This window comes from Girardinichthys multiradiatus, chromosome 2, assembly GCF_021462225.1.
Source record: "Girardinichthys multiradiatus isolate DD_20200921_A chromosome 2, DD_fGirMul_XY1, whole genome shotgun sequence".
Classification (NCBI taxonomy): Eukaryota; Metazoa; Chordata; class Actinopteri; order Cyprinodontiformes; family Goodeidae; genus Girardinichthys; species Girardinichthys multiradiatus.
Genome location: NC_061795.1, coordinates 24023486 through 24036503, shown reverse-complemented (window position 1 = coordinate 24036503; position 13018 = coordinate 24023486). Strand labels below are relative to the sequence as shown.

The following is a 13018-nucleotide window of genomic DNA, read 5'->3' as shown; positions in this document are numbered from 1 at the left end:
TAAATTGCAGATTCTCACCACAGACAAACCTGTGAATGAACACACATGGAATTATGTAGTAAACAAAAAGTGTGAAAGAACTCTAAAAATTTTTATATTTTAGATTATTACAAAATATCTACCCTTTGCTTTGATGACTGCTTTGCTCTCTTGGTGTTCTCTCCATGAGCTTCATGAGGTGGTCACCTGAAATGGTTTTCCAAAGAGTCTTGAAATAACTTCCCAGACGTTCATTGAGAGATAGCCAAAGGTCATCACAGCAAAGGGCGGCTGCTTTAAGGATCCCAAAATATAACACTAAATTTAAAGTTATTTTACAATTTTTGGTTTGCTACATAGTTGCATATCTGTTCATTCACTGTTTTACCTTCAGTGAGAATCTACGTACAATGGAAATAAACATAAAGAAAACCAGTAAATGAGAAAGGCGTTCTAAAACGTCTGATCGGTAGTGTATATACCAAAAAAAAAAAAAAAAAACTTTCCCGAAAACAAAGTGAACCGTAGTCAATTTCGTTGTTTGTCTGTACAAACTTGGCAATAAAGCGGATTTTTATTCTAAATGAACGTGGTGTTCGACACGTTCCTAGTTCACAGTCCTTCGCTTTAGTTCGTCCTTGAAAGTTCCTCCACTGCACTTTACTTTTGAATAGTTTCTGATGAAGCAACAACAAATGTACTTTAACAATTTTCTTTTGGCCACAGGAGCCTATTAGTTCCCTGGGAAAATGGCTTTCTGCCCAGGGTGGAAAAATATCACATGGGGACGCTATGAGGCAAAAACAAAACAGGTTTTGCTTGCTTTCTTGCTAATTCAAACAATAGGAATGGGGCCCCCTTTCAGTCCAAACACTGTGAGAAAAGATTGCAGTTTCTATCTATCCATGTCAAATATCTTCAGTTCTTCATGTTTCTAAGAAGTTAAATGAAAAGTTTAGTTTTTTTATGCAGAATGGGCTTCATTGGGGGGGAGCTGGCACTGCTCCACATCATACAGTGCTTCACCCCACTTTAGCTTTTTACCTATTTTGTTATATTCCATCCCTGTAATCTTTAATGTTTTTAAATTTTATTTTATGAGATGGATCTGCAAAAAATAGTCTAAACTGGTTAAATGAAACAAGACAAAAAAAAACCTAAAGTTAAAAGATGAAAAAAAAATTTAAATTGGTATATGCATATGTATCCACCCCCTTTGCTATGAAGCCGTTAAAAAGTTCTGGTGCAACTAATTACCTTCAAAGTCACATAATTAGCAAAATGAAGTCCACCTGTGTCATGATCTGTCGGTATAAAAACACCTTTTCTGAAAAGCCCCAGAGGCTGCAGCACCACACCATAAAGACCAAAGCGCTCTCCAAACAAGTCAGGGACACAGTTGTTGAGAAGTCAGCGTGGGCTTATAAAAAATGTCCAAATCGTTGATGTTCCCCGGGAGCACCATAAAATGGAAAGCACAAAGAGAGAGTCTGCACACCAAAAACTCACAGACTGCACAAGAAGGGCTTTAATCAGAGAGGTGGCACAGAGACCAAAGGTAACCCTGAAGGAGTTGCAGATCCACAGCAGAGATTGGAAAATTTGTCCACAGGACCACAGCAAGCGGTACACTCCATAGAGTTGGACTTTATGGAAGAGTGGACAGAAAAAAATACATCACTGTGTTAAAAATTAGAAGGCATATTTTGAGTTTGCCAAAAGGCACGTAGGCAACTCCCCAAATGTATGGAGGAAGGTGCTCTGGTCAGATGAGACTAAAATTGAAGTTTTTGGTCACCAAGGAGAATGCTATGTCTGGTGCAAGGCCAACACATCCCACCACCCCCAGAAAATACTATCATAGTGCTGGCTGCATCATGCTGTGGGAATGTTTTTTAGCTGCAGGGACTGGGAAACTGGTCCAAGTTGAGGTACAAATGGATATTTGGATATCAAAATGGATGGATATTCTCAAGCAAATCATGTCAGGTTGTGATTTGAGTCTGGGACAGAGGTTCACCTTCCAGCAGGACAGTGACCCAAAGCATACTGCAAAAGCAACACTCGCAACTCATATTGACCCTACAAATAACTGGTACTCACATTTCTTCTGAGAAGAACTATTGGAAGCTCAAGCATAACAATTGTACCATAGCTGTAGCTCTTGCTGTCCTACAGCAGACAAACTACTCTCAGACAATTCAGTTATTACTCTCCACATTTATAAAACAAAAATTAGGAGCTGCAGCTGAAGACACAGAATGAATTACTCCATTGAGAAATGACACTGGCATGAACCTCATTTTAATTGTTGTTTTTTTGTCTTCAGTCCAGACAGCTAGTGCATTAGAAACCAGTGACAATTTCCATTGACTCATACACACTAATGCACTCAAATGTGAAATGTCTTAACAGTATTGCTTTGTTTACGCGCCATCTTGCTTCAGATTTTCTTACTTTTACATCCCCCCAGTTTTATGGGGAGTGTTTGTGTTAAGGTATTTTTTTCTCCGCTCTGTGCACAACAGCCATCCACCACACGTCTCAGTGTGTCGTTCTGGGAGCCTTTTGTCCAACTTCCAGCTGACGTTTGGTCATATTACAACACTTTCAAAGTCCTGCTGCTAACCCGTTACAAGCACATCTCAACAATTAAGGAAACACAAAGAAAACAATGAAACTAATAGTTATCTGTGACTGAGATGCATTTATACTCTGTTGAACACTTTTAGGCTGCAGCAGCATCCCTCTAAATTCTCATTAAGCCCTTGTGAACTATGTTCCATCGGGTCTTCTCACGGCACAGAGGATCTTCTCAAGTTGTTTATCCAAACTTTTAAAGTGTCTCTCTTCTTCTCCTTGACAAAGAAATCCTAGGTCAGGTTTTCCTCATCATCCTGCGGGTTTGCCAAATATGAAACTTGCCATAGGCCGTCTGAAACATGTCCTCCAGGTGCCCTGTAAGCTGTGGGATAGTCAGAGATTTAGTTTAGGTACTGCCGAGTAGAAAGCTTCTGAATCACTGACAATACATCCGTGACTTACATTTGTACTCAAGTACTGACGTTGGATTTTCTCCTGAAACGGACGGAGCTTGGTCATTTGAAATCTCTCCAAGTTTGTCTTCATTTTTGTCACCTGTATGGTAAAAAACATATAGATAGAAAGTGCAAAAAAAAAAAAGAAATAAGTTAACACACATGACAGTTTGCTCACATGCATTATTTTTCTTAGACAGAAGAAATCATGAGCATTCATGTTCTAACATCACATTAAAACAACTGAATATCTGTCACCTTTTCCTCCAAAAATGGTGTGTTTACAGGAAAACAGGACCAGAAGTGTCTCAATAACTCCCCGGCAGCAATATAAAGGTGCTTCAGCTCTCCTTGAATATCAGTGGGTAACATTTCTGGAAAAATAAAAAAATACAATAAAAACAGTGGAGCTACTTCATCTGACAAAAAAAAAGTACTTAAATCACATCTTTATTGCACACTTACGGTTTATGGATTGCTGTCCGACAGGTTGCATAAGGACACCTCCTGGAGACAGCGCTGCAACGGCAGAAGTTGCTGTTGTGCTGGACAACACCTAAATATTTGTAAAATAAAACAGACTGTTTTACAAACCAGAAAAAATGTATTGGTTACAGTTTTGTACTTTAAAAAGTGCTTTGAAACCTCCCCAATATGCAGGCAGTTGTAAATTACCATATGGGGTAACTCTTAGCTCAATTATATTTGTTATTTTGTATCAGATCCCATATTTTGCTCACATAAAAATATCATCTTTTAATTTTCTCAAATGGGAACAGTTCTATACTGTGTTGTGCCTACAGCAAATCTTTTTTGGATTTAGGTTATTATTGGATTAATCTCAGACAAAGAGAAATACATTTTAAATGGACATTTCATTTCTATATTTCATAATATCTAATATCTCAAAATGTAGTTTACAGAAGAGTCTTTCTTCCCTTCCAGAGAGTGACTCTATGTCCCTCTGAGACTCAGGAAACAAATAAATATGCACATTTTCTTATATAATGCACATTAAATGTTACAAAAACAGAAGTCCAAAAAGGAATAATTAGACCTGTTGGAATAACTTGAATTCTTATCTTTATCTCTGTTAAAACAGACAAAACTGTCATCTGAAAAGTTTGTTTCAGAAGCCTGTGGCTAAAACAAACAATATGAGGTTAGTCACTAGTGCGAGCAAACTGGATTTGTTGTAATTTGATTACTGTGTGGTGTTTTAACCTTGTTAAGGTGTCGGGGTGACTTTCACCGTCGAAACAAAACAATGTGTGACAAATATCCAGAAGAATGTAGCATAATCTAACCCGGGTGAGGCTGGGTTTGTAATTTGCCATCTCTTGCCGGATGCAGTTGACAGAGTTGATGATGTCTTGGCTGGTTGTATACTGTTGGGACTGAAGTGGAACGGGACCATGAGCATACCTTAGGAAGAAAGAAAAGAGATAGTATTCATTCCCAGGACTTTGTGACAAATATACATATATTCATCTGTTTTGATTAAGTAATACTCTATTAGCAATTTTAACAAATACAGATGGTTTACAATTAAACATTTTTTGAAATACTGGAGTACTACTCCTGGTTGGTGCTTTAAATTTCAAAAAGGAACAAAGTACAGAAAAGGCTTGTCCTCTTCAGGTTGGAGGGGAGTTCCTGCCTCAAGTGGAGGAGTTTAAGTATCTCGGGGTCTTGTTCACGAGTGAGGGAAGAATGGAGCGGGAGATCGACAGACGGATCGGTGCGGCTGCCACAGTAATGGGGTCGCTGTGCCGGTCCATTGTGGTGAAGAGAGAGCTAAGCCGAAAAGCAAAGCTCTCGATTTACTGGTCGGTCTACGTTCCTACCCTCACCTATGGCCATGAACTTTGGGTCATGACCGAAAGAACAAGATCCGGGATACAAGCGGCTGAAATGAGCTTCTTCCGTAGGGTGGCCGGGCACTCCCTTAGAGATAGGGTGAGGAGCTCGGCCATCCGGGAGGAGCTCGGAGTAGAGCCACTGTTCTTCCACATCGAGAGGAGCCAGTTGAGGTGGCTCGGGCATCTATACCGGATGCCTCCTGGATGCCTTCCTCGGGAGGTGTTCCAGGCACGTCCCACCGGGAGGAGGCCCAGGGGACGGCCCAGGACACGCTGGAGGGACTATGTCTCTCGGCTGGCCTGGGAACGCCTTGGGCTCCCCCTGGAGGAGCTGGAGGAGGTGTCTGGGGACAGGGACGTCTGGGCGTCTCTGCTAAGTCTGCTGCCCCCGCGACCCGGTCCCGGATAAGCGGAAGATGACGAGTACGAGTACAAAGTACAGAAAATAATTAATTAAAAAATGAATCGGTTAATCATTAGGTATAAAACAAATCTGACATGTTATTAAATTCCTATCTCTGCTAGTTTGAAAATATTTTTACCAAATGTTGAAAACTAAAAAAAGTATAGAGGTCGCAGTTTGCAAAATAATTGTCACTGAAGTTACCTTGTTTTACCTAGGAAATCTAAACATTTTGTTTTAAAATAACAAACTTAACATTTACAAACTCTACATTTTTATTTATTACATTCCTGCCATTTGAGTGCAAAAAAAATTTACCTTGTAGGGTGATGTTGATATAAAAAAAAAAAAGCAATCAAGGCTGGAGACCTTTTTTCCATACCGCCATAATTATAATGTAGTGGCCCGACCTTCCAAGGCATTCATGTTCCAACATCTATTAAATTAATTTGATAATCCAACCTGTTTAAAATAGAACAAAACAGAGCAAAGACTTTACCTGTCAGACTTCTTCAGGTTTAACGCCACTGTTTTAGGTGCGTTTTCCCTTTGCAGATCCTCATATTCTATGGCTTCTTGTAGTTTAACCTAGAAAAATAGGTAAACACACATCCTTTTATAGCGACAATCGTAGGGCAAAAACTAGGCAACAAGCCTACAAAGGTATCATACCCTTTTCAGAGGAGGCTGAAAGAAATCAGAATCTCTGGAGTTGCCGTCTGTGCTGCTAGTCTCACTGGCTTGGTCGTTGGGTACATCTCTTTAAAACCAGAATACAGTTAGCAGATAGAAGACGACGGGAGGACAAGCGTACTAGGTTTGTTTGATTTGCTGTTGTTTACCCCCTGCGTGAGCCTGCTGCCAGCACCATGGCACTGTGATGGTTGAATCGCTTTATAATGGCTGAGTTACTACTCTCTTTCACCGACTTGTTTGCATTTGAAGTTGAAGGTAGGGTTTTGCTTATTCCATAACCCTGTATCACAATACATAGTTGTGTTTGAGGTGGAAACGAAAAAGGTTTATAGTTAATACATAAGAGGTTTCTTTCTCTTTACTGCATCTGACTTTTCTCACCTCGTCCAACGTCTTATCCTCCAACGACAAAAGGTCAACCAATGGATTCTTTACCCCCTGGGTCACTAGAGACTTTAACCCTGCAAATTAGAAAAACAGCAAAACAGTATAATTAAATACGGTTTACTATGCACAGGCAAATAAATACCTGCATAACCGATTTAAAAGCTCTGAAACAGCTACCTTTCTCATCCTGCTTGGCACATTCTGAGAAGATATCCTGTGAACCTGTGTTGATGCGGTCTCTGTGGAAATAATGAGACTGGAAAAAGCGGGTCCAGAACTCCTTCTCCGTCAGGTTATGAGGCACATTTTCACTATACTTCTGCTTCACTGCAAGACAGGTTTAGAAACATGAATTTACTTGATCATGTTTTATCAATTAAATAGTGAAGAGTAATGGATATACTGGTTTTCCTTTTTTTTTGGTACAAATAAAGGTCTGAAAAGTGCGACGTGCATTTGCAATCTGGGCCGAATCCTCTGTTTCTCCCCCAGGTAAAATCTAGTGTAAAAAACTGGCTTCAGAAGTCACGTGATTTTATAAACCGTTTATAATCTAATCTTGGAACAAGTTTGTCTACGTCAGGACACTGTACATCACCCTGAACACACCATCCCTATGATGGTGGTGGCAGCAACAACATGCAGTGGGGGTACTTTTCTTCAACATTTACAGGTAAAATGATGGGAGTTAATGGAAGGATGGTGGAATAAATACAGGATAAAACAGAAAGAGGTGGTAAAAGACTTCAGACTAGGGTGGAGGTTCGCCTACCAGCAGGACAACAACTCTATGCCCAAATATAAAGCCAGAGATAGTCGTTTACATCGAGGCAAATTCATGTGTTAGAATAACCCAGTCAAAACTCAGTCCTAAATCTAACTAAGTATCTGGGCTAAGACTTAAAATTTGCAGTTCACAGCCACTTCATTCAGTCTGACAACTTTGTTTGTGCCTACATGTTTGAGTCGTGCCACAAAAGAATTGCAGCTGTAACTGCAATATAAGGTGGTTCCACAAAGTACTGAATCATGGAGGCTGATTACAAATGAACAGCAAACCTTTCAAATGTTTATTTGTCAAAAATGTTAGAAAGTCTTTTCCATCCACATTGTTGCTATCCACTAATTTGTTTTGGTCTATCTTAATAAATTTGAAGTCTATTTGCTGTGACAAAAGAAGAGGATTATAGGGAGTGTGAATACTTTTGCAAAACGCCTTTTTTGTTTACCTGCGGGATATGTTCTAAAAATGGACTCTATAATGTCCGCTGTCAGATTATATCTCAAGCCGTTGCAGCCATCAGTCTGTGGTCTGATGTCGGCCTGTAAAGAAAAAACATGAAGCTTATTCAACTGCAGCAGTTTCTTAATACTCAAAACAGTCATCAGTAAGCATAAAGTAGTGGATCACATCAGATGTACTCACTAGAAATGCTCCAGATATTCCAACTTCCTGTTTGTTGTTGTAAGGTGCAGGTTCCGTGTTATTCACGCCTCCTAACCGGTTGGCCCAAAATTCCTCAGCACTGATCACTTGGCTCACCACAAGGTCTTTGTATAGTTGGAATAGCACAGGATCTTCTTGAAGCATCCTGCAGGAGCAACCGCAAACATTAGAGTGAGGCAGCAAGTTCCCACATTCATAAATAAAGCTGGCAGTCGCATCTGACCTGCCTTTACTATATGAAGTTCTCCTTCAGCTCTATAAAACAGTTAAACTTACTATCATGATACATAGTAAGTACTGTATGTCATCTTTTAAGGTATACTTTTTTTAAGACTCATGTTATAAATATGAATCATCCAATCTCTACAACAGGCCTTACAATTTGACCTTAGACAAACATAAACAGGAAATATTACCCTATGTCATTATTTGCTTTGAGTCTAAAGGCAGATATCATCTGAGCTACTTACACCCCCCCCCCTTCTTAAAGACTGCTCTCATTTCACTTTAAATGAACTCACACCATGTCTAACTAATTAATTTATTCACATGTATGAGTCTGGTGTGCATCCAATGATACCTGATCAGGAGATTTGAAAATAAATTCAGCACCCAAACGTTTACACTAGCATTCAGCTTTAGCCTAACAAAACATTTGTGTCTTTCCCCCATTTATCTGACTAGTATTTTGGAAAGAAAAGGGGCAGTTTTAGATATCTCACAAATAATCTTTAGAATTGTTGGCCACTCATCATACTTTTTGCGGATTTCATTTTTCCACTGTCGATGTTTAAAAACTTTAAAAGAAAGCTGCCTTTCTCTTCGACAGAGTGAGTGAAAACACAAGAACAAACATTTGACTTGTTACTGAAAATCTGTCTTATTACTCTGTGTGGAATAAGACTGATACACGGTTTGGTCGTTGATAATTCAACTGAGCGATATCTTCTTAAAGAATGCACGAGAATAAACAGCAGTTGTGAAGACGTGCGACCATAAATGAACGCTTTCTTCTCGCATCTCTCTAAGACCAAGTAGAGGAGTCAAACTGCATCGGCTCCTATCAACCGCTCTCACCACAGCGTTTCCCTCTCAGTTACACTGCTTTACTCTGTAAACATGTGATGTGGCAAATAGAGGATTTATTGTTGCATGTCCTCCTTTATACAATCTTTACCAAGCAATAGTGTTTATTTTTTCATCTAACATTCACACTCACGTGGACAACAAACAACAGATCAGAGCTAACAAGACAATCAAAGCGTTCCTTAATGACACTGTGGAGAGACATTTGGAGTAAGTAAAGTAGGATCTAACAATAAACCTTTAATGACAAGGACCCCTGTTTCTGAGGATCGTTGGAAAGCTTAATTTGGTGTGTTACTGTTATGAAACAAGAGAGTGATTCTACTGAGGGAAATTAAACTCCAAGCATTTATTTTAAAGCTGTAGAAGATATCAAACTGCAATCATCATTGCAACACCAATGTGTGAAACAATGCAAATGCGATGTTAACATAATCATCTTACTTGCATCAACACTCTGCATATAACCTGGACTCTGACAGCCCTTCATGCCCAAATCTGACATACATTTTTGTAAGTGAAATGCTTAAGCTCGCTGAAAGTGATGGAGACATCATGATGGTGGAAAAAAAAACAAAAACATAAGAGTGAGCAAAAAACCAATCCCAACATTGCAACCTTAAACAACTACATCACAATAACATGTTTCCCTAATAAGGCGCAGTTCTGATTTTCTGTTATATTCTTTTGTATTGGATCTCCAATTAATAAATGTTTAAGGGATATTCTCCCTGAACTGCAGAGGGTTAAATATTAAAAGGATTCTTTTAGATGAATCCAGTCGGTTTTTTTGCATAGCAGAAAATGAAAAATATTCAAGTGGTTCTTTAAGATGTAACGTGATCAGTCCAAATTCAGAGAACGCTTCTTACCTGTTTTTCTCCTCCAGCTCCTTGTTGGCCTTCTTCTTGAACTTTGGCAGCAGCTGCTGCAGCAGCTCCTTGGCAGCATCTCGGTCTTTGAGCGCGGTGCTCTCATTGGCAAAGTGGAATGTGGTACTCTCTCCGGTGTGAAGGACCAGTTGGAGCTGAATCTTGGATTTGCCATCAGGACTGATCTTCTGACCTGAAGACAAGGAACAGTAAAGTCAAGTTTTTGTTTTGTTGTTCCTCTGCTTGTGGTTAGGGAGCATAACGGTGGACTCACAGCGGATATCTGAATACAGGTGGCTGACAGTGAAGCGGTCTTTGCCTTCTGGACCCCAGGCTATTCTTTCAGCCATCAGGTAGAGGGTGCCATCTTGCTTCCTCTGACGGACTTTCTTCACCACCAGCAGGACCTCCTCTGACAGAGATGCCATGGCCCAAACAGGTAACTGGGAAAACAAGACAGCCAACGTAACAAAGTTTAGAAATAACCATTTGTTAACTCATAAAGATCCGCAAAGCATGACGGAAGCATGAAGACTTCACTAAACCAGTTAGCTGTGTGTTTAAGATGTAGGCAAAAATCAGTCCAACAAATCATATAATGCTAAATATATACATCATTTCCCTTCAGCGAATAAATCCTCCGCTAAAAAACATAGTTCATCTCCTTAGAGCAGCTAACCAGACTGAGGTTAGCTAACACAGAAGAAAAAAAAAAGGCTGAGACTGAAGTCGGCAGCCAACTTACTTTATCTTAAAATAAATCAATACTGCAACGATTACGTCCTTCCTACTGAACACATGATGTCGAAATGATGTATCTTGGGCTAACAGAACTGCGGACTGAACTGTTGTAGGATCAATTTAAACTACAGCATCAGTAAACGATCCGACTTTAGCGCCGGGCGACATAACTGCCAGACGGTGTGTGACACTGAAAAGATTCCGAGTATGATAAGCAACGCTCGGCCAACAGTTCCACCCAGGACGGCGTCCCCCAGAAACCAAAGGCTCCAACGCCACAGCGTCACACAGTGGCAGAACCAAGGAAGAACATCCATCAGATGGGAAACCTAGAAAACAAAACATCCGTCCTTTTATTGTCGTTTAGATTTATTTAGACTTTAAAATCGTGTTTTTATTTTTTGTAAGGTTTTATAAAACTATGTGTTTTTTTGTATTGTTCTTTCTAAAATGCATGTTTTTCGATTTTATTAAAATAATTGTTGTGTTTATTCAGAACATGAATCTGGGAATAATATCAAACCTAAATTAACCGTGCTCTAGTTCCATGTTGGAAAACTAGTGAATTGTTCAAATTGTTATCTAATTAGCGACCATTATGAAGTAGTCATGTCATGTTTCAATGTAGCAATATGTTCCCTAAACGAGGTTGTATGGTAACTTGTGGATGATTTGTGGAGAGACAAAAACATCAGAAATGCAGATAAATAGTGTTTACTGGAGCGATTTATTATTATGTTTCTAGTCATACCTATCGCGACATTTTGTGGTGTTTACTTTTTTATAACAATTAAAGGGATGATAAAAAGTATTTAAAAACCCATTGCAGTATATTTTGGAAACAGTCTTTATGGGTGGGACTACACTTAGTGGCAGTCACAACTAAAACATAAATGAAAAAAGAATAACGTCAAAGGGGTTGGTATTAATTGAGGACATTATATTGGTAACAAATTTGTCTCATTTAGCCAACTGAAAGGTAAATACAATCTGCAGGTCAGGCACTAAATCCAATCCAAACTTGAGAACTATAAAACTCTTCTGTTGGAGCCTGCCATTTATGACATCATTAAGAGCCCTTCTGACTGTGGGCATCTTTTCACAAAAACTGAACACCCATTGGAAGGAAGATGGATGTGTTGGAATCCATGAGGAGTAGGTGTTTGTCCAAAATCCATTCCTGCTTTATAAACAGGCATCAATGAATTCAATTTAAAATCATCCACTGGTTACACTATTCCATGATCAGACTGCATAAGATTTATCCCTCTGTCTCCCTAATGGGTGACAGGTGTAACTTGTTGGAAGCTATGCTGTCTCAGGCCTTTGGTCTAAAATATTTTACCAGGTTCTCCAAGGCATACATGAAGCCCTTACAGGCTGAACCTGGACTTTTAATTTTTAGATGCTCTTAAATGCCGAGGACAATCCCTGCTACAAAGCGGTAGGCCATTGGAACTAGGACTGATTGATGCCAAGAGACTAATCCTGAGAGAATGAAAGTAGTCCACTCCTCCTTCCTTTCAATTGTGGGTAGCCAATATGATATCTGAAATACAAATGGAAATATTCTGTAAAGGCTCTAAAGGCACTCCTCTGAATACCTGGAATCCTTTTCTAGAACATTTTGCGAAGGCCATATTAAGTTAACTGGACTCCGATCCTAAAATTCTACCTTCTGCCACCCTTTTGGTATTTTGTATTTTCTTAACTTAAGTGTTTATTTTTAATAATTAAGGTTTTGCCAGTGCATCTGAGCCCTGTATGTTTATTTGTTAGTTAGAATAGAAATCAAAGTATCAGTCCAAATAATTCCTTTAGTTCTGGAGGTTTGTCAACATTTTTAAGTACAGTTTGTCGTTGTCACACTAGATCAGAGTTCTCATGACAACTACCAGAATTTCCACGGAACATGGAACTGTTGTGAAACCCAGAGGAGGTTACTTTGAAATAATCGAAGTCTATGCAAGTGAAGCAAGAGTCATGTCTTCTTCACAAAATAAAATGCTAGAGACTTCCTATGTGAATGCCAGTGTTCAACGTGGTTTGCCTTTGTAGTCTAATTTTATCACTTTTAGTAATTTATTCCTCTCATTATTTTACCGTTAGCTAAAGATAAATACTAGCTCCATTGAATCATCTTTATCAGTTTTTGTCTCATAAAAATACATTTTCCCTTAGTCTTCTCTCCATCACATAGAGTTAGCATGCCTGTCTTTCTCAAATGAACTTCTATTAAAACCAGCCTAAATTGAACCGTTTGCATTCAATTCAGAAATACCAAACACTGTTCAAATAAAAAGACAGCCTACATCTTTTTTTAAGGCCTATGGTCTCAAAATTGCAAAAATAAAACCTGATTCTCAGGTTTCATGGTAATATGAATGGTAATTAGCACATGTAGGGGAATGCATACAACAAATTCTTGGGCAAATCAATGTGTAACTTATTGTTTGGCAAGGTTTGTTCACAGCTGCATTTTCTTAAATTAGTGTATTAGTGTATAT

General features: G+C 39.1%; 1 protein-coding gene across 1 annotated transcript; it reads right to left on the bottom strand.

Annotated features, from left to right (window-relative positions):
- Window positions 1-2179: 2179 nt before the first annotated feature.
- gtf2h1 (general transcription factor IIH, polypeptide 1) lies at window positions 2180-10715 on the bottom strand. The gene is made up of 15 exons (XM_047381982.1): window positions 10516-10715; window positions 10045-10213; window positions 9771-9963; window positions 7792-7957; window positions 7595-7688; window positions 6543-6692; window positions 6360-6439; window positions 6125-6258; window positions 5955-6042; window positions 5782-5870; window positions 4325-4442; window positions 3483-3573; window positions 3276-3391; window positions 3025-3117; window positions 2180-2944 (listed from the first exon to the last, which is right to left on the bottom strand). Exons 2-15 carry the CDS (start codon window positions 10196-10198, stop codon window positions 2858-2860), a joined length of 1653 nt encoding a protein of 550 aa, XP_047237938.1. The 5' UTR covers window positions 10199-10213; window positions 10516-10715; the 3' UTR covers window positions 2180-2857.
- Between the last annotated feature and the right edge of the window lie 2303 nt (window positions 10716-13018).

Coding starts and splice junctions, on each gene's coding strand:
- gtf2h1 (XM_047381982.1), bottom strand. CDS start 10,198: ATGGCATCTCTGTCAGAGGAGGTCCTGCTGGTGGTGAAGAAAGTCCGT. Junction 6,693..7,594: donor TTTTAGAACATATCCCGCAG/GTAAACAAAAAA, acceptor CCTGTCTTGCAG/TGAAGCAGAAGTATAGTGAA. Junction 4,443..5,781: donor AACCTGAAGAAGTCTGACAG/GTAAAGTCTTTG, acceptor TTTCTTCCTAAG/GTATGCTCATGGTCCCGTTC.